At 36.6% G+C, this 23,000-nt stretch overlaps 1 protein-coding gene across 10 annotated transcripts in view; it reads right to left on the reverse strand.

The window, feature by feature from the left end:
- LOC136344180 (calcitonin gene-related peptide type 1 receptor-like) overlaps positions 1-23,000 on the reverse strand; it is a 107,554-nt gene that overhangs the window by 41,711 nt on the left and 42,843 nt on the right. For all 10 annotated transcript variants that reach the window (XR_010732921.1, XM_066291387.1, XM_066291392.1 and 7 more), the window contains 3 exons: positions 16,783-16,893; positions 11,964-12,070; positions 11,774-11,865 (listed from right to left, as the gene is read on the reverse strand). Coding sequence is in view for 9 of the 10 variants with exons in the window: in XM_066291387.1 (XP_066147484.1) it covers positions 11,774-11,865; positions 11,964-12,070; positions 16,783-16,893 (310 nt within the window). In the remaining variant the exon portion in view is untranslated. The remainder of the gene's footprint in view (positions 1-11,773; positions 11,866-11,963; positions 12,071-16,782; positions 16,894-23,000) is intronic.

The following is a 23,000-nucleotide window of genomic DNA, read 5'->3' on the forward strand; positions in this document are numbered from 1 at the left end:
GATTTTCATACATATGAATAGGCGATATAAATTCCAAAGGCAGAAGGAGGCAATATGCTCGGTTTAGTGGTACTTTGAGACGCCACTCACTGGAGAAAAGAAAGAAATTTGGACCAGCAGGAGCGAATCTTTCAAGTCACCCCGTTATCGCTATCTCCGGAACGGTGGGAGTTTCTTTACAATATTTTCAATAATTTCCCAGATAGAGAAAGATGTGAAAAGTCCCAACAATTTTGGTCTATTCTCTTTCGAAAATCATCTCTGATAGTGCTACTAGTAGGCCGAAGCACTGAAATTAGGGCCTTAAGGGCCTTGTCGCTCTCCGATCTACCCCATTTTATTCTATGCGGACAATCTCTCCCAGTTTGAATTTTTGACAAATTTTTGATGGTATTAGATGTGCAAATAACTGTTCTTTACAAAAACTTGAGTTCTGTCGATATGCGGCCATTTTAAATAGGGTGGTCCGGTTTTATTACCCGTCGTGCAACGCAACAAGCAGTTCTCTGTATCTTTAACAGGACACCCTGTATACGAGTACTTGACATAAGTATTATTATTTTTTCCATGTCGTTCATGTCAGTGTGTGAAAAGTAAAAATTTATATGCAAGGTGCCTATTTCGCACACTATTTAGTAGGAACACCTGCTATTCGAATATCTTAAAAAAGATGTCGAATTCAATGTTCAGTAACGTTTGTAGATTGGAGAAATATTTATTATGATGTTTCTACATGATAATTGGTTTTTTTCTTCATTATTATTATTATTATTATTCTTGTCTATAGTAAAATTTCATAATTTTACAACTAGGTTTGAACTAACCTGATTTAACCCGAAAAAATTGACCTGAGAGGGCTTGAGTATATTGAATTATACTCTAAAAATTCAAGGCTAACACGAATAACAATTTCAAGTTAGCAAGTTAACGGAGATTAGAATTTACATAAACAAGGGCATTAATATGTATTTGGAGTAAAACTATTTTCACGTTTGCGCGAGGTGTACCGCCGACGAGGCACGGTCATTTGCTTGTTAGTTTTATTAAATGAAGGTGCATTTCCTCATAATTTTCTATGAATATGGAATTAGCTTTTAGTATGATAATGGATTTTGGGGTTTCGCTTTTAAAACGAAATTTGGACCGGATTTAATTTTCCTTGGCAGAGAGTAGCACGATTTGATATTGTTTCTTCCTCTGTACTACCTTAAAGAGAAAACGAAAGTATTACAATTTTCAATTAAGTCAATAAGGCCTGACTCAAATTTTTTTACCGTTTCAACCATTTCAATGACGAGGCTATTGCATGCAGTGCGTTAAAAAAATGTGCTTGCAAAAAGCTGCAGGCAATGATTTTTGGAAATAATGCTCAGAAAGTTGTCTCTTTATTTTCGAAAAAACAAAGCAAATCTAGAGGGTGCACCAAAAATTCGATGCGACGTGCAAACCATTAGCGGTTACGCGATAGATAATTCATGTAAATTTTGAATACAGACTGAGACACCAATATTAGTTCAAATAAGGAATCGCTGGAGCACCATGGAAACAGAAATTAATGGAAAATATATTCAGTTTCATATCAAACTCACCACCCAAAAATAATAATAATTAAGTCTTTAATTTTGGCAAAATAATGCCTCATAAAAGAGTATCAAATAATTACAGTTTCAGTAAAAAAGAAAGACTCTTAATGGTTTTCTTCGTCATAGACTTAGGTTTGGCATTTTTCAACAGGATAATGCGAGGTTACATAACGCTACCGTTGAGTGAAGATACCTGGAACAAGCGCAATTGAAAAAATCTGCTTTGGCCTGCACGTTCACCGGACCCATCACCTATCGAGTGTCTTTGCAACACGATGAGCAGCTTTCTTCAAATTTTACAGAGGGCTTCACACAAACTGGATGACCTACGACGCCACCTTAAGTTACCACATAGTGAAATACCAAGAAGGATTTATCATTTGTTGCAAAGCATGCCGCAAAGAGCACACTATTATTAACTTTATAAATTAATAAATGTTGTTTTCACCGAAGCTTTGATCACTTGATACTCTGTTATGAAGCATTATTTTGCCAAAAATTATTATTATTATTACTGGATGGTGCATTTGATATGAAAGTACATTGATATGTGTTCTTGATGCGCATTTGATATGAGCGTACAATGAACAAACATCTCCAAATCATTTTAGAGATTTTTCAAATTTTAGGGCGTTCAATATCTAATTCGAATCTTTTGCAAGCGAATTTGTCTCTTTTCTCTTCTTTCTTATCCAAGGCGGTAATGACTCTCTTATTTTTCGTCTTTTAAATAGGGAATTAAGTCCCATCAATTTTCTATTGTGTTCTAAAATGCCTGAGGAAAATCTCCGGGATCCTAACATTTATGTAAAGAAGAATTTTAATCGCGCCCTATTGGAAGGTGTTTGAAACTCAAGACAAGGTAAACAAGCTCGTACTTTTGTTGTTTTGCTGTAGACGTACTTAACAGACCAGAAATTCCTCGAGAGAATATTTTCTCGAAAACTCACTCTTCCGCCAGATAAATTTATATCATTTTCGAGCTTTAAGGCCTGATTTTTAAAACATTTATTTTTCATTGATTTAAAAACTCTTACACAAAATTTCATAAATTCTTACAGAAACCGCAGGTGTACAACTTGTCCAATGTAGGCAGAAATTTAGGATTTTTGGTGCTCCTGCGAAGGCCAGATGGGGAAAGGAATCGAGGCCTTGGCCCAGCCACATTTCCTGGTTAACTTTTTCATCCCTGATTTGTTATAACCAAAAAAAAAATTCTTATGCTACAACTATATTTTTACATCAAATTCATGAGAAAGAGCTCTGACGCCCTGTGGTTCTTGAAATTTTCATTTTCTTGCTCACATTTGTTTGCACCTGCACAGAGATACTGCATATAAAAATTTTTGATAATCCACGATGGAGCGCACATTAGACCTGAAAGGGTTAACGCTAACCTATTTCGCTCCACAAATTCAGATTGCCTGAAATGGTTTCTAAGGCTCATCGGCTAGGTGTGTCGAAATGCGATAAGCCGCATTTCCTCCTACATTTGACGAGGTGGAGCAATTAAGGTGGAAGTGATTAAGTAACTGTTAGTTTTAGAGGCCTAAATTATGCCCTAATTCAAAGGGAACAATTGCGTACTGTAATAAACGAGCGCAGCTAGGGGCATGCAGGGCGTCCCTTTCGGCAGCTCAACCACGAGGATCTCGACGACCATGGAAGGTGGGAGCTCGGTCAAACTAGAATAAAGTTGAGCACTCTGGTGGTCATGAATGTGTCATTTCGAAACGAAAAACAATTCCGTTCCTTTCGGATATATTCGAAAATAACTGAAATTTTGGGAAAGCAGTTTGTATTTTTTCAACAACTTACTGGCGAGAGTAATTCAAAATGATTGACAGTTTACCATTGCAACTTTTCCCCTTCCACAACGTGACGATGTCATATTTGAAATCCGACGTTTCGATCCTCGACAACCATCACCACCTTACTTGCGGGCACCGTCTTTGTATTTGCGACTTTAGCTTCCTCTTCTGATTACGATGATGCATCGCATGTTCGGTATTGCAGATTGGTGCGAAAGTCAAAATTCCTTTTAGGGCTATCGAGATCCTCGTGGTCAAGTTGAGACGCCCAGTATATCTCGTAAAAAGGCATTACGTATCAAATAACCTCCTGCGACGTTTACATAAAAAATATCATCGTAAAAACTGGTAATCCGTTTAGATTAGTTTTAGTCTATTTAAAAAAACCGACTGCCTGCTTCATCCGGAGCGGATGCTCTCAATAATAAATCTCTCCCTGAAAGGCCCCTTTGGACCAAAGTTTGTTATTCATAACTCTATTTTTCCAGATCCGCGAGAGAATGCACAATTGGGCAAAAAAATTCTAAATTGTTGCAATGTGACTTGCATTATAGTTCATGATTTATGAACGGTTTGGAGTCTAGACCCGTCATGGAAATATGACTTTAAGTTCTTATGGAACATTTAAAGAACGAAGATCCACCAAGTCCCTTGGGCAAGCACAGTTGAGTTTCTCATTCCATGATGGAAGTTTGCCATTACGCGGACATAATTTGTTTCCATATTATTTATAAACGCTCTACGGAAAATATGTTCCTTCTTGTTTATACAAATGCGTCTACAGGGCAAGTACTGAAACGCCGAATGTAATACCTCTATCTAAATTCATGGACGTTGCAGTTTATCTTAGGATGGGACTTTTTTGTATTATTAATGTTAATGGTATGCACAAGGACGGTCGGGTTAGATGGAACTAGTGATTTATGACGCGTTATTTGCCAGGCTAGACGAAAACCCATATCGGATTCATATTAAATCAGGTTGCACTGGCGAATCGATGGATTTCAAATTGGATTTAATATGACTTATTGGGGTTTTAGAATGCAAATTATAGTCCGGTAGATGAAGACGGGTTTCGGATGGAATTTTTACGTCAAGAGAATGAGGGCGTGTTCTTCACATGGAAAAAAAGGGCATTTCCATACCTCAACAACGCTTGGGGAATAATGATAAGCGCTTGCATTACGATTAATTTCTTATCTTAAAATTCAGGGTGGGACACATGGCAGCTTGAGCAAAATTATACCAAAGCGCTTCGCAACACGCATATTTCATTTCCTTTTTCTCTTGCTGTATAAAGAACACACTTTTATCATCTAAAAAAGTCCCTTTTCTTTCTAGAATTTCCACACTATTAAGCCCCCTGAAAAGAATACTGAGTAAAATCACAATAAAAAGTTTGTCCTTATCTGCCGGACTATTAAGCATTTGTTGAATGCGATCGGACACGGTACGTATCATTTTTCTCCATTTTCATGTCGACCATTGATTAATCGGTACAACGCCGGACAGTAACATGTAAATGTGGCCTCAATTACCCATGAATACTAATCAATTATTTGATATATCTATCAGAACAACTAGTAGTACCTTCTTAATAAGCGGGACCATTTTTTTTTTTTTTGGTTACGATGATTCCCATGCACCATAGCGTTTCTAGTAAAAGCTCTGTTGCGATGGACCACTGAATTTTTGCGACGGGCTCCTGAAGTTTCGTGACGAACCCTCGAATTCCTTTGGTGGATCCCTGAATCCTTACGCCGTGCCCCCATCCCCTTGCGAACTAAATCCGCCAACGTCAAATTTGATTTTAGCAATGAAAATTTAATTGCCATTCTGTCTGAACGTGAAGTGGAGCTTTCTTCGCTCAAACGAAGGGAAGATCACTTTTCTAATTAGGGGGTGCAAATATCGATAAAAATTTGCCGCAATAGTTCGTAACTATTTATTTATACCGGGTGTCTCAGTAATTTTGTACACGGCATTTCCGTTACGATCGTAGATACTCAACAAAGTTTTGAGGACAAATTGTTTGGTTTGATCACCTGCGTTATGCGGTGGGACTTTACTGCTTTTACCACTTCCGGTTAAACCGGAAATGAATGCCATCTTCCTTATTCCAAATGCAACACCACATATATTTTTGCAATCTTTTACATTTAATATATTATTATATTTAATATTCGTGTAGCAGTACGTCAGTTTTTGTGGGTGCAAGAAGATGGTGTACCACTACATTACGCTCGTTCTTCTCGTAATGCGCTTGATATTTTATGCCCCAACACATGGATAAAAAGGGGAAGTTTGACTGCCTGAATACCACTTTCACCTGACATTACTCCCTTTGATTTTTTTGTGGCCTTGTTGTTAGAGAAGCAGCTTTTTGGAGAAAAGCTAGAACACAAGACGACATGAAACAAAGGATACCACAAGCTTGTGCTGCCGTTACACCTCAAATCCTCGCAAGTGGAGGACGCTCTTTCTATAATAAAATAAACGAATGCTTAGAAGTTTATGGAAATAATTTTGAATATTTATTGCAATAAACAGTCCTTTATTGAATCTAAATTCTTTAAAATACATAATGAGTTTCATCAAACCAAAAAATTTATCTCCAAAACGTTTTCGAGCATTTCTCACCATGACGAAAATAGCGCCTTACGACAGAGTTACTGAGACACCCTGTATAAACGGTATGTCAATACTGCTACAGAGTTAAAACTATTTCGCATTTAGATGCCATAACTATTTAGTAAAATTTATCGTAGCGATTACTGGAGTATTTATAAGACCATATATCCTCTCTTATAAACATGTTATCTCCGAATTTACGCATTCGGCATAGAAACTACTTTAAACATCAAGCACTTTTAAACAATCTCTTGGCCATAAGCATTTAATAATGAACCGACATTCGGCTTGTTGACTGAAGTTAAAAAGGGGTCCTATAGCGCCAGAGGGAACAATAGGGGATCTGGGGGATATAAAGTCTTTATTCCCGTGAGCCATTTATATTACAGTTTGATATTTCAAAAATATATGACGTTATACTTTTTAGACACAATGGACAGTGACCGTGGACAAAGTATATTATTATAATGGCTATTTATGGCCCTTATTCCCCCGGGAGGCTTTCGCCCTTCGCCTACGGCTCGGGACGTAAACGCTTGCTTTAGGGAATAATGGCTATTATGAGACGCTTGTATACTAACATAATTACTATTATATAACTTAATGGTATAATTCTGATTTCACCATATTTATTTGTATTCATGTGTATTATGCTCGACAAGGAAAATGTTTTATTTGTATATAACAAAATATTTCTTTCGTTTGTGTCAGATGAAAGCTGTCTGGTTTCTCACTGTCACTTATATCGCTTTATGCACATCTTCTAGAATATATACAGAAAATAGTTTCATACCAAACCTTTTCTCCTACATGTTTCCCTAATATTTGACGTGCTTTTGAATTGACGATTGGCAAACGACTTGCAACAATGCTTAACAACTATACGATGTATATGGTGTTTATAGGGCTTTTTTGAAAAATACCAAATCTTCCTTCTCGTTTTCGTTATAATGCGGTCTTAATTAATAGTACTACATACATCCGGTTTGTGGTATATACCACCATCACAATCATCACAGAAAGATAGTATGCTACTGACACTTTTCCATGGGGTTCGCATTCGACGAGGAGACCACGCTCGTCCAGATCCGACTCGGGGGTCAACGTTCGACCGGGGGACCCCAGGCGTCCAGAAATACGTAGAAAATTACAGTGTTTACACTAAAAACGTCCTTACTGTTTTACCGTACCGTAGTCAATTACAGGTCATGGGAATGTTTACGCAGTTTCCGAGATTCCGTCTGTTTGGGCCGTCACTGGTAGTTTCCTGGTTGAAAAAATGGTATTTTGTTTACTGGATTTGAAGTTAAATATATAAAACATTAACATGACATGGACGAAATATTGAAGGGTATCTGAATAAATTTTAATAAATAAAACATTTTTTGACCCAATGTTACGGCAAAGGACGGCTGCCGCCCCTTGCATAATGGCCATCGAACCTTTTTTCTTTTCATGGCGTGCTCCAGAACTGTTTAGTGTGATCGAGAACTTCGACATAACGATCTAAAAAAGGTGGATACAATAATGCGTACATAAAAATACTATAATCATGTGAGATTTTTGGTAAATATCTAGGAGGAATAGAGGTTCAAAGCGAGAGTCCCTACTGGTTCTGCCAGGAGGGAGTTGAAGACACTTTCGTACATACTTTGTTGGCGTGTCTAGAATGGAGAGTCAACCGAGGTAGAGCAAGCGGGAATGGATTCAGCCTGGAGAGTGCGATAACAGGGAGAGAACTAATGGAGAATGAGAGGAAATGGAAGGAGTTCAAAACTGTGGTGGAGGATTTTATGAGCAGGAAAACTATGGAGGAAAAGAAGACGAAATCGAATTGGAGAAGTTAAGTGAGTATTATCATCGGGCCACATGCGACGGACTCCCGAACAGCTGGTTGTCTTTTGCGGTATACCACTTCAAAAGACACGAAAAAGGCACACTCTACAGTAATCGACCCCTCTATTTCGAAAACACCACCCTGAGCGCAACGGGATATTGTCATCAAAGCCTCAAACAACACTCTGTTAACAATAATTATTCTTTTTGGCTGTTTATGGTTATTAAATATACCCAGCCCGCAAGTAAATGTAGATAATAATTTGAATATTTCGTTCAATTTCGGATTTAATCAAAATCGTCGAACGATAAATAATTTGTTTGTCAATTATACATATTTCTCTCTTGCGATGGTATAAAAAATTAATTTTTTCATTGCTTCCCTGAATTTTTTAAAATTATATACTATTATATATTATTTATTATATAGAAAGCAGTGGAGACATTTTTTGACGCAGTTCAAATAAACTTTAGTGGGTACATAAATAATACCCATAATACGCTCGTTTCAAAAATTGGTCATTAATTCTAATTGCCCCATGGTTATGATGTCGTGGATCGGCGCAGACGCAATTTACTCCTTGAGATTTAATGGCAGTGTCCTTATCATCAAATCATTAAATTTGACTCAAATTTAAACTACACCATTCAAGAAGAGTTTAAGAGAATTTGAGCTCACGAGCGAACCAAAAGGGGCAAAATAATAAAAATAAAAATAGATAATAATACAATATAAATCAATTTTTACCAAACCCGTTCGATAATACTATTCCCAGGGAATTTGAGTCTGAAATGTGTCTCATCATCTCGCAAACCTAATTTAGCAATATCAAATTTCAGTAAACGTGTTTTATTGAAGCTGACTCTGGCTATCGGAAATCGAGGGTAATCCTATATAAAACAAACATTATGTTTGTCCTCTGCTCTAATGAATTATTCGTCCCATAACACATAATAATGTAATTCGATGATACATATATCGATGACGATTTAGGTTGTTAGGAAACAGATTTTCAACGCTAATTTCAACGTATTATACAATATTATTCAGTATTGCAATTTTGAAGGGTGGGTGTAGAGTATCAACAATTGATTTGATCAGTTTGGTCCAAAGTACACTATGATGTTGTATTGGAGCAAATTTGCCCTTCTGCCTCGTAATATACCCCTATGATCTGCTAATGTCAGTTCGTGGTTATTATCAAAGTACACGGTGTTCAATGAAAGAAAATCTAGTTTTCAGCTTAACTCCAACTCTCTTACAGCGTTTCCAACGTTTTCCTTGATATTTTATTGTTAAAGTGTATAACTGAAAGTTGTGTCTTGTTAAATCAAAGTCAATGTGGCAACCGCGCCATTCGCGTTGGAGTGTTATTTTTATTATAGTTTTGCTCATGTATCTATAGTCATACATGCGTAAACGCCCTTTTTCTGAACACGCTAGTAGCACGTTTAGTATTTTAACCAATAAACTTTAGCTCTCGTGATTATGCACGAAACAGTATAACTGCGATTGCGAACTCAGGCCGGTCCCAATGTGATTGTCCACTCTAGTACATTCGCGGCCATTTTGCAGGAGCACTTTAATGGGGCCCCACGAGACGAGTCGAACCCCCTTTGGTTTCTTCCGCCGGACTAACCATCAACAGTGATCGGGAACCATAAGTTATGCGACTAGCTGTACACACACACAGGTCTTTTTTAAAAGGCTGTAATATGCCTTTATGTTACAACTTCGTGATCATAATTTTTTGGTAATATACCCTGCTAGATTTTCCTACTAATTATCCTTAAAAAAATGTTGCTGTTTGTAGTAGATTTGCATCCCTTTTCCTTGCAAAAGCTGAGGGTCCAGGACGTTCGCGTTTTGTTAAATCAGTGCAACTGCAACAACCCAATGGAAGGTTACTTTTGCTAATTATTTAAGTGTTGCGCTTAGGTCATACAGGGTGTAAAACGTCGTCATGAAGATATTTTAGGGGGAAATGGTACTCTGCCAAATAATTCAAAAAGTCCTAATTGACCCGTAGTTCAAAACGCACTACTTTAGTTACACAGGGTGGCAGAGTTTTATGTTTTGCTCATAATTCGCGTTTTTGTCACTTATACCTTGAAATAATTTTTTAAAATTTTGTACACCTATTTTCTTTGAGAATCTCCAAAACAAAACGTCGACAGCTACATACGGAGTATTATGTTTTTTTGAGTCATGTGCTATTTCATGGTTTGCATCTTTTTTTTTGAACACCATGTATCATCGTTGAGTACTACCGCTCCCTGAAGTGTGTCCATAATGGTATGTTACACTCTATAGAGAATAAATTAGCCGATGATTGCCTCGTAACCGAAGTAGGCCTACGTGTGTAAGCCCCCAGGTTTAGTACTTAAGAACTTCGTAAAACTTGTAAACTCTCTCTTGGTCGGATTGTCGCGTTCACCTGCACTTCATTAGCAGAGTTTTTCATTTCTTTTAAAACCTGATTAAGGTGCATTATTTAACAGTAAAGTAAGTTCGGAAGTTGTCCCTAAGTTTGCTGTTTCAAGCCCCATTATAGCCACTAAAATCTGTTTAATAAACTATTTTGAAAATGCGCCTTCAGGACTAATTTTCACACGTTTTCCCACATTATTAAAACTATTTGTTATTTTATGCTCACTGAGTGGAACTTTAAAGCCTCAGTGGAGTTTTTCTTTCTTTTTTTTTTTTTTTTTTTTTTTTTTTAACTTTCTCTGCACTATTTAATTTACTTTATGTTCGAGCTACTGCTCATCGATTATCTCAATGAAGAATTTATCGCGTACCGTCATGTCAACACCAAAAATCCAATAATCGCTGGAAGCCTTTTTAAATAGCGCATTTTATACGAAATAGGGTGTAGTAAATGTGTTCCACCCAATTTATAAGAAATAACGTTAAAATGACTGCTGATAACGAAATGAAAGCCTGATAAGGCAGCTTTCTTGACAATACACGGCTTTCCTGTAGAATTTTTTCGGACACATAATTTTCGAATTTTAAATTACAACGTTTCTCATTTTATTAATTCTCTTGAAATTTCCTTGAAGCCATGACGGCCGTCTAAATGAAGCGGAGCTGCTTTGTCAGGGGCTTTCCATAAAATTTGTAAATATCTGGGCTTGTTTTTTCAAGGAAAAACTGTAGCTGAAACATAAATTTTAAATCACCTTTTATAAATTACCATCGTTATGTTTGGTGAGGCAAGGTCCATATTTTTTCGATCATATTTTTACAGCTTTGTCAAATGTATTTCCTCGTTTTTATGACCTTATTATCGTTAGCATGAGTCATTTATATGAATCAACCGTAGGGGGGTCTAAATGTGTGTTTATTTTGATATGGTTGACGAGCAATAATACGAATTTCACGCACAAAAAGGGCACAAAAATTCCCATGAGATCTGCAATTCAAAGGCCGTATCGTAACGCAGGTCGTACACCAGAGATACATAAAAAATGCCACATGGAATATACAGTAAATACTGCTTAACGCTAAAGCAGCATTTCGGCATACCTGTTGCTTTGGTGTTTAAAGTGATTTTAATTTGTTTTTAATATACTGTTTTAATTTTTCCTCCTTTTACTTGTTTCTTATTTGTTCGGATTTTCGAATTTTGTCGGGCTATTGAAAATGTCGGCACAAAAAACTGTTATCGATACTTTAAAATCCCGCAAGGAAACTGACCGAAAAAGTGCGTTTTTTTGGAAATTTTGGGCAAAATTTTTTGTTCATTTTAACTTTTGAAAAGCGTGCACCTCACGCATCGCCAACTTTCCCATACACTAAGACGGTTAGCTTTCGTACATCTTGAAGTACTATTAAAGCACCGACATAAAATAATTCAAAACTCCTCCTTCCTCGTAAAGTTCTCAGGAAAGACAAATGGTACTTACTTAAAATAAAACAGCAGCGCCAAAGAAACTAGTAAAGCCACAAGGGATATGCCGTATCCGACAGAATGGATGCTGACGATTATCGTTCTGAACTGGAAAAGAAAATGCTATTTATATATGATCCATATATCTCCTGCAAACAAGCCAATCTGGATTTCAAGAAATGTTATACTGGAACGTGTATGATTACCGATAAATCAGCAGTGTTCACACACGTCGTGTAGTTTACCCACGTCTTATTGAACTCTTCGTGAAAGTACCATGTGCCGTTGTCTTCACATTTGTAATACACTGTATCTGAAACAAAACGAAATTTTATGTTTAATGAGAATGGTTTTTACACCAAACTCGTTTTATGTTGCGAGGATTTCCACTCTTTACATAAAAGTCTCCACTTTTTAAATGATTCTGTGAGCCGCCACTGCACACACATTAAAAGTTTTTAAAGCTGTTTTTTCACCGTTGGTCCTCGTCCAGATACAAGGTGAGCTAGGATATGGCGGGAATCTGAAATGGTAGATGGTAGGTATCGCGGAGGAACAGCTATAGTTTGGGGTGGGGTACAACATTGCCGGTGAAACTGATTTTGCTTAGCTGGCGCTTTCCAAATGTCGTTGACTATAATGACAGGATTCTTCAGCCTACAATGATTACCTATGCGGGACCAGGTTTCATGCTTATGCAAGGTGATGATCGCCCGCACACCGCAAGCACTAAATCAATTTATTGATTGAAGACTATCGTTGTTTTTCCCTGGCCAGCGCAGTCTTCGGATTTAAACCCTATTGAGCACGTCAGCGATATGATTCAGCGGCAGGTCCCACACGAAAACCAACTTTTAATAAATGTTAATTTGTGCCTGCAAAGAGCAGTAATTTATCGGAATGATGATATCGATGCGTTCGTTGCGGGTATGAGCCGACGAGACAGAGCCGTATTAGACAGGAGAGTAGGTCATGCTAGTTATTGTTAGTTTTTTTTATTTATGACCAAATTTTACTCTCAAGATTTTCGTTTTTACGATAGTTTATGTTAATTTTTATGTATTTGTTAATGTTTCATTTTTCGTAACAATGAAATACGGCGTTCGAGAAAAGCACAGCACTTCATTGTTAAAATACACAAACTGATCGGTTTACGTAATTTTCCACAATATTTTCGAATTTATCCATTTTCTGTGTTGCTCACCACAACGGAAGCGCAGCCAACTTTTGTGAAACCAGCAAAAACTCATATTCGCCGACTTTCCAGATTAAACTTTTCATTGGATGGTATTACACTATGCAATTTAATAAGCGCCCTGGAGAGAACTGCAAAATTACTCAGTTAGCCTTAGAAATCGGATCTGTTAAAGAGATCCGGATTGTTGTATTATTCATGCTTTTCCCTGTACATCCTTTCATTTAATTGCGTTAAATATTTCGCTTCCGTACAGCCTCGTTCATTTATTTCCGAAAGCTTTTTAAAGATTTTCGACTATTTATTTATCATCACACCGCGGCATCTTAAACTAAGTAAATAAAAATCTAATTTCCGTTTAATGTCGGTTATTTATTTTTAAAAATCAGTCTCTCAAAAGCATCCAATTCCAATCGTATCGCTACAGACAAGTTCCTCCGATCATGGCCGGGAGACGTTCCATATGAATACTAACGATGAGCATGGTTAAATATGTTTCCAAGAAGAACTTCTGACATCAAATTCGAGTATCCTTCAAAAACAGAGAAAACGAAAACCGAAATCTGCTTGGTTGATAAAGAATATTTTTCCACCATCCACACCATAGAGGAGAAGTAATATTTCAGTGCACTCTTCCAGGACCCCTTGAGAGCCATTAAAAGTTTGTTCGTTCCAGAATCCGAAAGGTAATTACTTCGGACGACATTGCTTTCTAATTGCTTTAATTTGATTTAAGACCTTACAGGTTGTAGGAGTTTTAAAGCGGTTCTGGAATTTTCGCGGAAATTACATGTCAGCAAACTATTAGAAACACTGAAATGAGATTTGTGACCTCCGCTTAGAGCACTTTATCCCTAATTTATGTAAATAATCTCAATGTATTGTAATGCAAAGCTGGAACGTCTATAGAAGGTATATGCACGCATATAACCGTATAATGGCTTATTCAGAAGGGAATTGATATTCACCCCTAAGGTTTTACTTTAGATCTCGATAATAGAATATTAGACTTCGACAATGTTTGGTCGGACAATAATTGACCACAAAACGTAAGATTATGGTCAATGATAAAGTAATGATATCGATCCTAGCTCCACTGCCATTACCAAGTTTGTGAGGTTTTAATGGAACAAGACAACTTTTGACTCAGTTGAACTATAGCAGAACATTAAAAACATAGAATAATCGAATTAAAGTATAAGGGAGGTAAGGGAAATAAGAAGAAAGAACGCATAATAAGAAAGCCTTTGGAACCCGGGGAGGTCGAGGGATCATACGTAACCTGACCAAGGAGATGAAAACTACAGGCCACGAGCACCCACAAACAGTACAAATATCAGATGTAAACAACCCTTGGTTTGGGCGAGAACTTTTTTCTGAATCTTCTAGAGAGTCAAATCCGTTAATCGAGTCAGAGCTTTTCAAGGGAGAGAGAGAAACACTAAAATGCGTCCGAAACACAATTGCCCTCATCATCATTCGAAGAGCATTTGAGAAAGGCTTGCAGAGTATCGAGAATGCACACAACCAAACTTACATGGTATCACCCAGTGTTTACAAGGAAAAATGTTTATCTTGCAAAAACATAAAAAAGTGAGTAAAAATCGAATGTGTTTACTAGTAAAAATAGTCGAATTCATAAAAGAAATGATCAGATTTGGTCTTATCCTGTTGGTTTTAGTTTTCCATTTAGTCTTAGTGAAGTTATAAAGTTTTTCTTTCCGGAAATTTTAATAAAAACGGCTTACGAAAAGTCAGTTTCCGAAAACTCTGAGTGAAGCTCTGCATTTAGGTTAGTTTTAGCATATCCACATCCTGGCCAAACTCATACAGGGGGAGTAATAAATGAGAACATGTTTCCACAACCAACAGTGTGGAGGGCTGTTCAATGGGGCATTGACTTTGAACTGGAACTGTGAAGCTATGTGATTCTAATGAATGACGGTTTAGTTGATGATGAACTTATTTATAATAAAAGAACTTAGTGACCCAAAAATAAAATATTCAAATCAAAGCGAGACCTTTTTAAAAAGTTCGCCCTCCCAAGAGAGAAATTTTTCTGAAATATTATTTCCTGCAGATGATCCAAAAACTTCCTTAATATCTGAACAAGGAAGCTGCTTTAAAACAATTAGATTCATAATCAAATTTTTAAGTTTTTGTCGCAGTCCCGGGAAAAAGAATTATGCAAAAACTTCAAGAATAATTTGATCTACGAGTATAAAGTTCCCAATTATGAAAAAATGCTGACCCATAATAATGTTCTGTTACCGAATACGGCAATTTGCATATAATAAATTTCGAAATTAAAATGATAAAGGGCTGTTAACGAAGTGCGGCCGTTAAGAATACTTACCGGACGGCACCCATTAAGACCATTACGGTTGCTCAGCTTAAAAAATGTACCGCTAGTTTAATCTTAATAAATATTTACTTTTTTACAACGTTCATGCAAGTTAATGCCACAATGCATCTTTTCTAACTAGAGGTGTGGTGTAACGAAAAGTGTCGAACGATACACGGTCGACACGTTATTAACCCACTGGAGTTAATTGCGTACCTCGGCTATGCTTCGATTTGCCGGTTTTAACCCTGTACGTTATTTATTCAGACATGGCGAAAGATGAGTTAGGGTGATCATTAAAAAAACTTCAATTAGTCGATGAAATATATGAGGAGTGTCTTAGATAATTTCAGATAATATCTATTGTCAGTGTCACACGGACGACCGTAATAGCGAATGGATTAATCAACGCCCTCCGTGTGCAGTTTACCGGTCGCTTCGAGGTTTTTCTTTAATTATGTCCCGTTATTAGACGACAATCACAATAAAACGATGGGTTTATGGTCAATAAAGCAGGAAAGAGGCATTTAATGAAGAGGTGTGTCTGTGGAAAATGAAAGACCCCTACAAACATGATTTTCTGATACATTGAAGAGGATATAAATTCTTAATAGTGGAAGAAAACTAAGAAATCTGTAAAGCGTAAAATGGATAAAAATAATGTCTATTAAGTGCCTAAGCAGCGTATTAGACATTAAAGGCAATATTTTCTAATGGCTTTGTTCCCTATTTATAACAGAAACAAAGTGTTCGCTGGAGCTCATATAACTCCAATATTAAATTTTTCATGTTCAATAATAAGTCTCACTTTATTAAATCCTGAACTACCCGGGTATAGCATCGTGCTGACCGATCAAAAGCCCTCGAGCTTTTATTAAGACGAAATCTTTAATAAACTTCCCCTCAACGTGAGAACTTTAGAATAATATTGTCGTTTTTAAAATTCTTAATTCGCACTTATTCTCGGGAAACTGTTAAAATTTTGTCGTAATATTTCAATCTGGAGCGTTCAGTGTGAAGAATTTAACGATGTTTTAATCGTAAAAATGCTTAAAACAGACGATGCGGAAGAGAGTCCAAATAAATATGACATGAAGGCATAAATATTTAAGAGAGAGGAGGAAAACTAGAATATTAAGAATTCAGGAAACTGAAATTATGATCGAAAATCTATTCACGTGTAATTAAATATTGATGAAAACGGGTCTGGGAGCGACAAAAGGAAGCCGTGTTTGTCACTTTTAGCCGTGATCGGCGATAGTCCTCTTTTGACTCTAAAATTAATAATGATTTCTGTGAAATTAAAAAAAAGCTGAAAAACGATCACCCTGTACATTGATTGAAACTTTACCTCTGTGATTCCACGAGAAATATTTATTTCACGAGAGCGACAAGTCTCTAGACATTCCTGCGATACGAGCGACCATTCGTATCAATTTAAAACTCAAAAAACTTCAATTCATTAGTTTCAAGTATGTGAACTTACTGGATTTTTCAAATCCGGCGATGAAATCTGGACAGGACTGGTTGACGATTTGTCCAGCCGGTGATTGCGGCCAGCAAGACCATCCATCGAAATACGTGGGGCAAAACCGACCTGAAATAAATATATATTTTTTAATAAATTTGCAAACCTACGGAAGTCAGAATTTTCAAATTTCCTAATAACTGTGTGAATCCGATTCATGCAACACCCTTTGAACATATAAATCGACAGCTGTAAAGGATAAACCTGTGCCGCATATCTTAGCTAACCCGAATACAAACGAGCAAATAAGGCAGTTGAAATGTTTGATAATATGCATAAACTCACCAGAAACTTATTTCAAAGTTTCCAAAGTTTGGTTAATGTTAAGAGGTAGTAATAGAGTTTGCAGGTGCCTAAACTGATGTTTCGTCTTCAACAAGCGTTCATTGAGCAATAAATTACAAGAATTTCGCATTTTGCTGCGTAGTTTTAAGATTGCTTATCTATTATGTACCAACAAGCAGACGTAGGATGATACTAAACTTGAAGTTCACCTAGATGAAAAATTTCAATAGAATAGTGGAATGTGAATATTGGAATATGTGCGAGAATAGTAACATTCGGGACATATCAATTTTTCTTTCTATAGATCAACCCACTTAAGCTGAAAGAAATTTATTCAAAACTCTCATTTAAATCACTCTTTCTCATTTTTAACAACAAAAAGTACATTTTCTTAGCCTAAATTCAAACTTTTGGTTACCGAATGTGAGGGATTGCCATAACGAAGTTCGGTTCTGTAAAGGGGCTTAACTCCTGACACTATCATCCTGCAAACTCTCGAACTGGCCACTGCTACAGTTAGGGGCCAGTTTAAGTGGAAAAATGTGCGCTCCAAAATCTTAACCTCCCCCCTTCCTGACCCATCCTAAATATTTACAATATTGCGAGATCTGTGGAGAAAAAACAAAAAAAGTCAAACATCAGCAGCAATGTTTGTTAATAGGCGGCTTTCAAATAACTTTTTCTTTCAATGTTAATTTATTTAATATTTTTCTTTGCATTTTTTCCTTTGCACATATTTAAAAAATATGTGGAAAATTTCAATCTCTTTCAATTTAAACGTGTTCCAACATCTTGATATTTGACAAGAATGCAAATAAATAGTCTTCTTGCACCATTGCACCGTACGAACAGCGCATTTCAAATATGAGATAAAAATTCCAGGGTCGTATTTAAGATAATTAACTATTTAAGTGCTCGTAATAAAACGCCTTGCGGGATATTTGTTTTGATGTGCAGTATGGATTATGGCATTGTATAGTGTGGAATTCAGTTACTTTTACAAGATGCTCCGCTAGTAAGTGAATGAAAACAGAAAATGTGCAGATCTTTCACATTCTTTCCTTCCCAGCCATACATTCATCTTCTCATATAAAAGGAATTTTCCGCAACCTTAAATAGAATCGCAGCTCAATTTAGGAAAATTAATGGCCCAACTTCGGCATCATCGACTTCTCTAATTTTAAAGTTCCAGTTAAAACTTTCCAATTGTCCCCTGCCCTCCAGAACTCTTATTATTACGAAAAGTATTGGCAATTGTTTGGTTAACTGGCCCATCAAGTTTTTTTCGTGGACTTTAAATTAAAAACCCAAGTGAAGTTTCGAAAATTGATTCAGACGATGTTGATAGTTCTAATTGATTAGTAACCCATAAGAAACACCCACTAACATTTTCGTGAAGCGTTCTTTTACGGCTATAGTCATAAAGCTACAAATACGGTTTCGAGTGGGCACTTCTGCAGGGTTATTTGTCGACTAAAATGACTGTTTTCTTACCTATTTCTTGACTTTTCTCACGCCTGGTTATTACGCCGGATCAAAAAAACCTCCAAAGTAAAAAAAATCGAGTGTCCCGCGTAACCGTTCGAGGCCACGATTGGTCAAAGTCAAGACTTTGTGTTTGTTTACTTTTGACATAGATTCTGACCAATAATGGTATCAAACGGTTACGCGGGACATTCAAATTTTTGAAATTTGGGGGCGTCTTGAGTCAAAATGACTCTAATTAAAAAATTGAAATAACTAAGGAATGATGGCCTGTCTTGAGTACCATAATTTCCGTGTAAAAGTTTTTCGATTGGATAATTCGTGCAAGCGCAAAAATTAAAAAGCGATTTCTCATATTAAATTCCTATGTCTAGGGTTCGCCTGGACGCCTGGTATTAGCATTTTCAAATAGACTGATGATTACCTTCTCAGTAATGCCATTCCCACTATTTTGTAATAACACAAATTTTGGCATAAAGTTGAACTCAAAAATTGTTCACAGCACTACTTAAAACTTAATTGTTATGCATTCGGCATAGGCCCTAAAAGCATATTGACTTATATGATGGTGCTCGCAATGAAGAGAAATTAAAAAGTTTCGCATAACTAATGTAATGGCGCTACCGCAACGTTTCCAAATGGAAACCTCGTTCCAGAGAAGCATCGTTACAAAAGCGTAACTGCCCTCATAAAATAGTAAATTATGTCGGTAAAATAATAAATTTCTGAGGCTGCTAAAAATTCAAATACTCGTATGTGACAGCAATATCTGGACAATGCTTCTCAAAACTTTTAATGATTCAAGAAAAGTATGCACTGTTAATTGCATCTCAACATAACTTCATAGTGTAGCCCAAGGGATGCAAATATGAAAGCGGAATTTTTGTACAAAAAATACACGTTTAATGCATGAAAATAACAAAAAATATTATATTCGAAGTGTAGCTCATAGCTAGCTATACATCTTCTCCACCAGTTTGACAATTTGTGGATGCAGTGCCAAAATACTATTGTTCTTTTGAGTCGAACTAGTTACCGAACAATTTTTGTATATTGTCCTAAAAGTGGAACGCCGCTCAGCAAGTGCGTATCCCATCGATGCCAGTAACTGCACGAGTAATGATAACGAACGGAGCCAAGTCTGGCGAGTAAGCCGTATGCGAACGTACCGTGCTCGAAATAATCTAGAGAATTAGGTCAATTTTCTCGGTTTGAATTTCGACCTGATATCTGAAGGCAACGCGTGGTACTAGATGGTTAGAACCAGAGAGAGATTTTCAGGAGGTGCATAATTATTGAGGTGGTACTATATTGCGTCATCGAACCCAACTCATTTGTTTGCCGTAAGCGCAATATCAAGTGCGGTACTAATGCTGCGCGTTCGAACCTGTCGCCTTTCTTTTTACATATGTATGCTGCTGGCCCAGAACTCCTTTTTAGATAAGACAATGTTCGTCCACACGTTAGCCAGGCTATTATGTCTTGGTTTAGGGACATTAATGTAATTCTTATGAATTGGCCACCACAATCGCCCGACTTAAACCGCATAGAGCACGTGTCGGACATGCTGCAAAGGCAACTCAATCCGCTCACGGCACGTGTTCATGGCAATTTGACTCTTTACAACATTCTCAGAGAGCAGTGGCAACTTTTACAACAAAACGTTATGAATAGGATGATTTTGAGTATGCTAAGAAGTTGGTGTGCTGTTATGCTTGCCGTCCTACGCGGAGCGTTGAAGTAATTTTATATGAATTTTTTGTGAATTAATGTCATTATACAAAGATTATCTCGAAAAGTATGCTTTGTTCCTTAGATTCTTTTCAGAAGTGTATATCTCAACAAACTGCCTTAATTGTTTCGTTGACCAGTTTTGTTGTGCGCATTATTATGAAGCAAAATCGGGTTGTGTTACCTTTTTTGATATTCTGGTCGTTTTTCATGCAAAGCCTTATTCAAATCGATCATTTATCTTCGAGAGCAATCAGTATTAATGGTTTTACCAGGTTTTAGCGGCTCATAATAGATCACTTAATTTTTATCCGATCAAACAGAGTCTTCCGTCATAGCGATTTAGCCTTGCGGTCGATGTCGATGATTCACTTAAATTTACTCAGGATCTTCTATGCTTAGGATTCTCCAAATATATCCACTTTTTATCGGCAATCACATTTCGATAAAGAAATGACTTTCTTTAATAAGTGACGAGAAGAATTTCACAAGTGGTTTTTACTGCTGCCTTTTATTCAGTTCATATGGAACAGATTTGCCCACTCTCTGGATGTTTCTCACGGCTTTCAAACGTATGGAAACCAGCTTTTCGTGTCACATTTAATTGATCTGCGAAAATATTCATAAAACGTATTGAACGAGGGCTAAAAATGGTAATATCGCTCAGTGGTGCGTTAAAGAATCATAACGTGCTAGGTTCCGACCAATCAGAAAACAGCAAGATACAAAACGTGTCACTTCTGGGTGTGAACACGAAATCTTATGAAATTATTGATGAAAAGTGTATTTGTACCAGTTAATTAGGCGAAAAAAAATGTGTTTATCGTTAACTAAGCTGCCTGAGAACTCTGCAAGAAATCTTATAGTGTAAGCACAGATATTACAATGTAAATTCTTTATGGAGATACTAGTCAGGCCACGTTTAACTAATTACACGGAACTAACTGCAAAGTTCTGTATTGGTTGCGGAGCAATGAAAACGATACCATGTGAATAATTTAATATTTGACAGTGACTTTGAAACTAATGTTAATTAAAATAAAACATGAAACTTGGCAATAAGTTAAAGCGCAAGCGTATTTGTATATTTGGTTGCATGTTGATGACTTTTCCACTTGTTTCCGTCGAGTCAGGTGACTGAAATCGTTTAACTATAAGAGCTCTCAAAGCAGTGAAGCATAAAACACGTTTTTTCATGTCATATGCTTACTCAGAGGTAAGCAGTTTTATCATCACAACAGTACATCATCAATATGGTTTCTCGTCAAGTGACAAAGATATATAACATCAAACTTTCCCCCAAGTTTGAGTTAACGATCGTAAGAACGCTACGCTTTGGCGACATTCCGTGCAGAACAGCTTATTAATGTCGGTCGTTGCTCGGCTAGAACTTTTATTTTCCTGGAATAAATGAGAATTGGAGACCTTAAAATTGGCTGTCAGTTGTTACAGGGTTAAGCCTAGAAATTAGGCACCAATGAAAATTCCAATTTATTTCTCCGCAGAATACATTCGTATTACTTTCCATTATAGTTCGGGTTCACCGAGAGCAGACAATTTTTTCTTTAAAATAATTTGATCAAAAAAATCCTTTCAATAATAGCGTATTATTGGATAGGCATATAATGAAGTCTATCATCCCCGACGGAGAGATTGTCGCCAACGAATTACCCTCAAGATATGCGAGTACAATACCATAATTCCAGAGCGAAACATCCGTTAAGCTATTAAGTAAATTAAAATAAATTTAATTAGGTTTCAAAGTTGAGTTTGATGAGGGTAAGCGGCTGTGCACGATTGAGGAGAAAGGAAAATTAACTCAGCACGCGAGCTATCCCAAGCGTTGCTGCAAGCTAATGCGTAATTAATAAAAATTAATTACGATAACGAGGTAAGCGAGGTATCTAAAGCTTTACCTAAGTTTAGGGGAAAGTTAAAAATTGATTAAATTAATCAAGTTGAGTAATCTAGCTAGAACTCAAATGTAAATCTTCAACAAGTAAATTTTGATGAGAAAAACAAAAGTCAGAAATCAGGGGAGTGAGAAACAAGGTCCAAATCTCAAGGGGCTCTCCGAGATGTTTCCAAATCAAATGGAAAATTTCAAATAGCTATTTATGTAACCAATTATCTAATGCTAGTATTATGCCACGAATGGGATTATGTGCGAAAAAGCTGAGCAGGGTTTCACCATTTGATACAGGTTTTAGCAAGCATCATTTCCTGATGAGTTTCACACCTAATAAGTAAAAATAATTTTATTGCACGATGAAGGCATTACAAGAAACCAATATCTTCGAATTATTTTAGCATTTAATGTTATAACTTTAATTCGTAATTGAAGTTATAATTGCTATAATGTTTTAAATTACTAATTAAAGTTATAATGGGCAATTTAGCTTGGAATGGAATCGCAGACATTCAACAAACCCAGAATAGTTTCGGAAAACTGAAATGATTCAATTGAAATTAATTTCTAATTGCACGTATTTATTCAAACAAAGAATTAATGGAAAATTAGTTGAAAATATTTTAATTGAAAGGGCAAAGTCCCATAATTGGGAATTAGAATAACCTCTAAGGAGCGCAGCAAACTACTCAATTAAGAATGCTAATTAATGCAGTGCTAATAAGCTCAGTGTTTATTCGTTAATGAGTCATCATGGGCATGCGAA

Source organism: Euwallacea fornicatus, chromosome 16 (genome assembly GCF_040115645.1).
Source record: "Euwallacea fornicatus isolate EFF26 chromosome 16, ASM4011564v1, whole genome shotgun sequence".
NCBI lineage: Eukaryota > Metazoa > Arthropoda > Insecta > Coleoptera > Curculionidae > Euwallacea > Euwallacea fornicatus.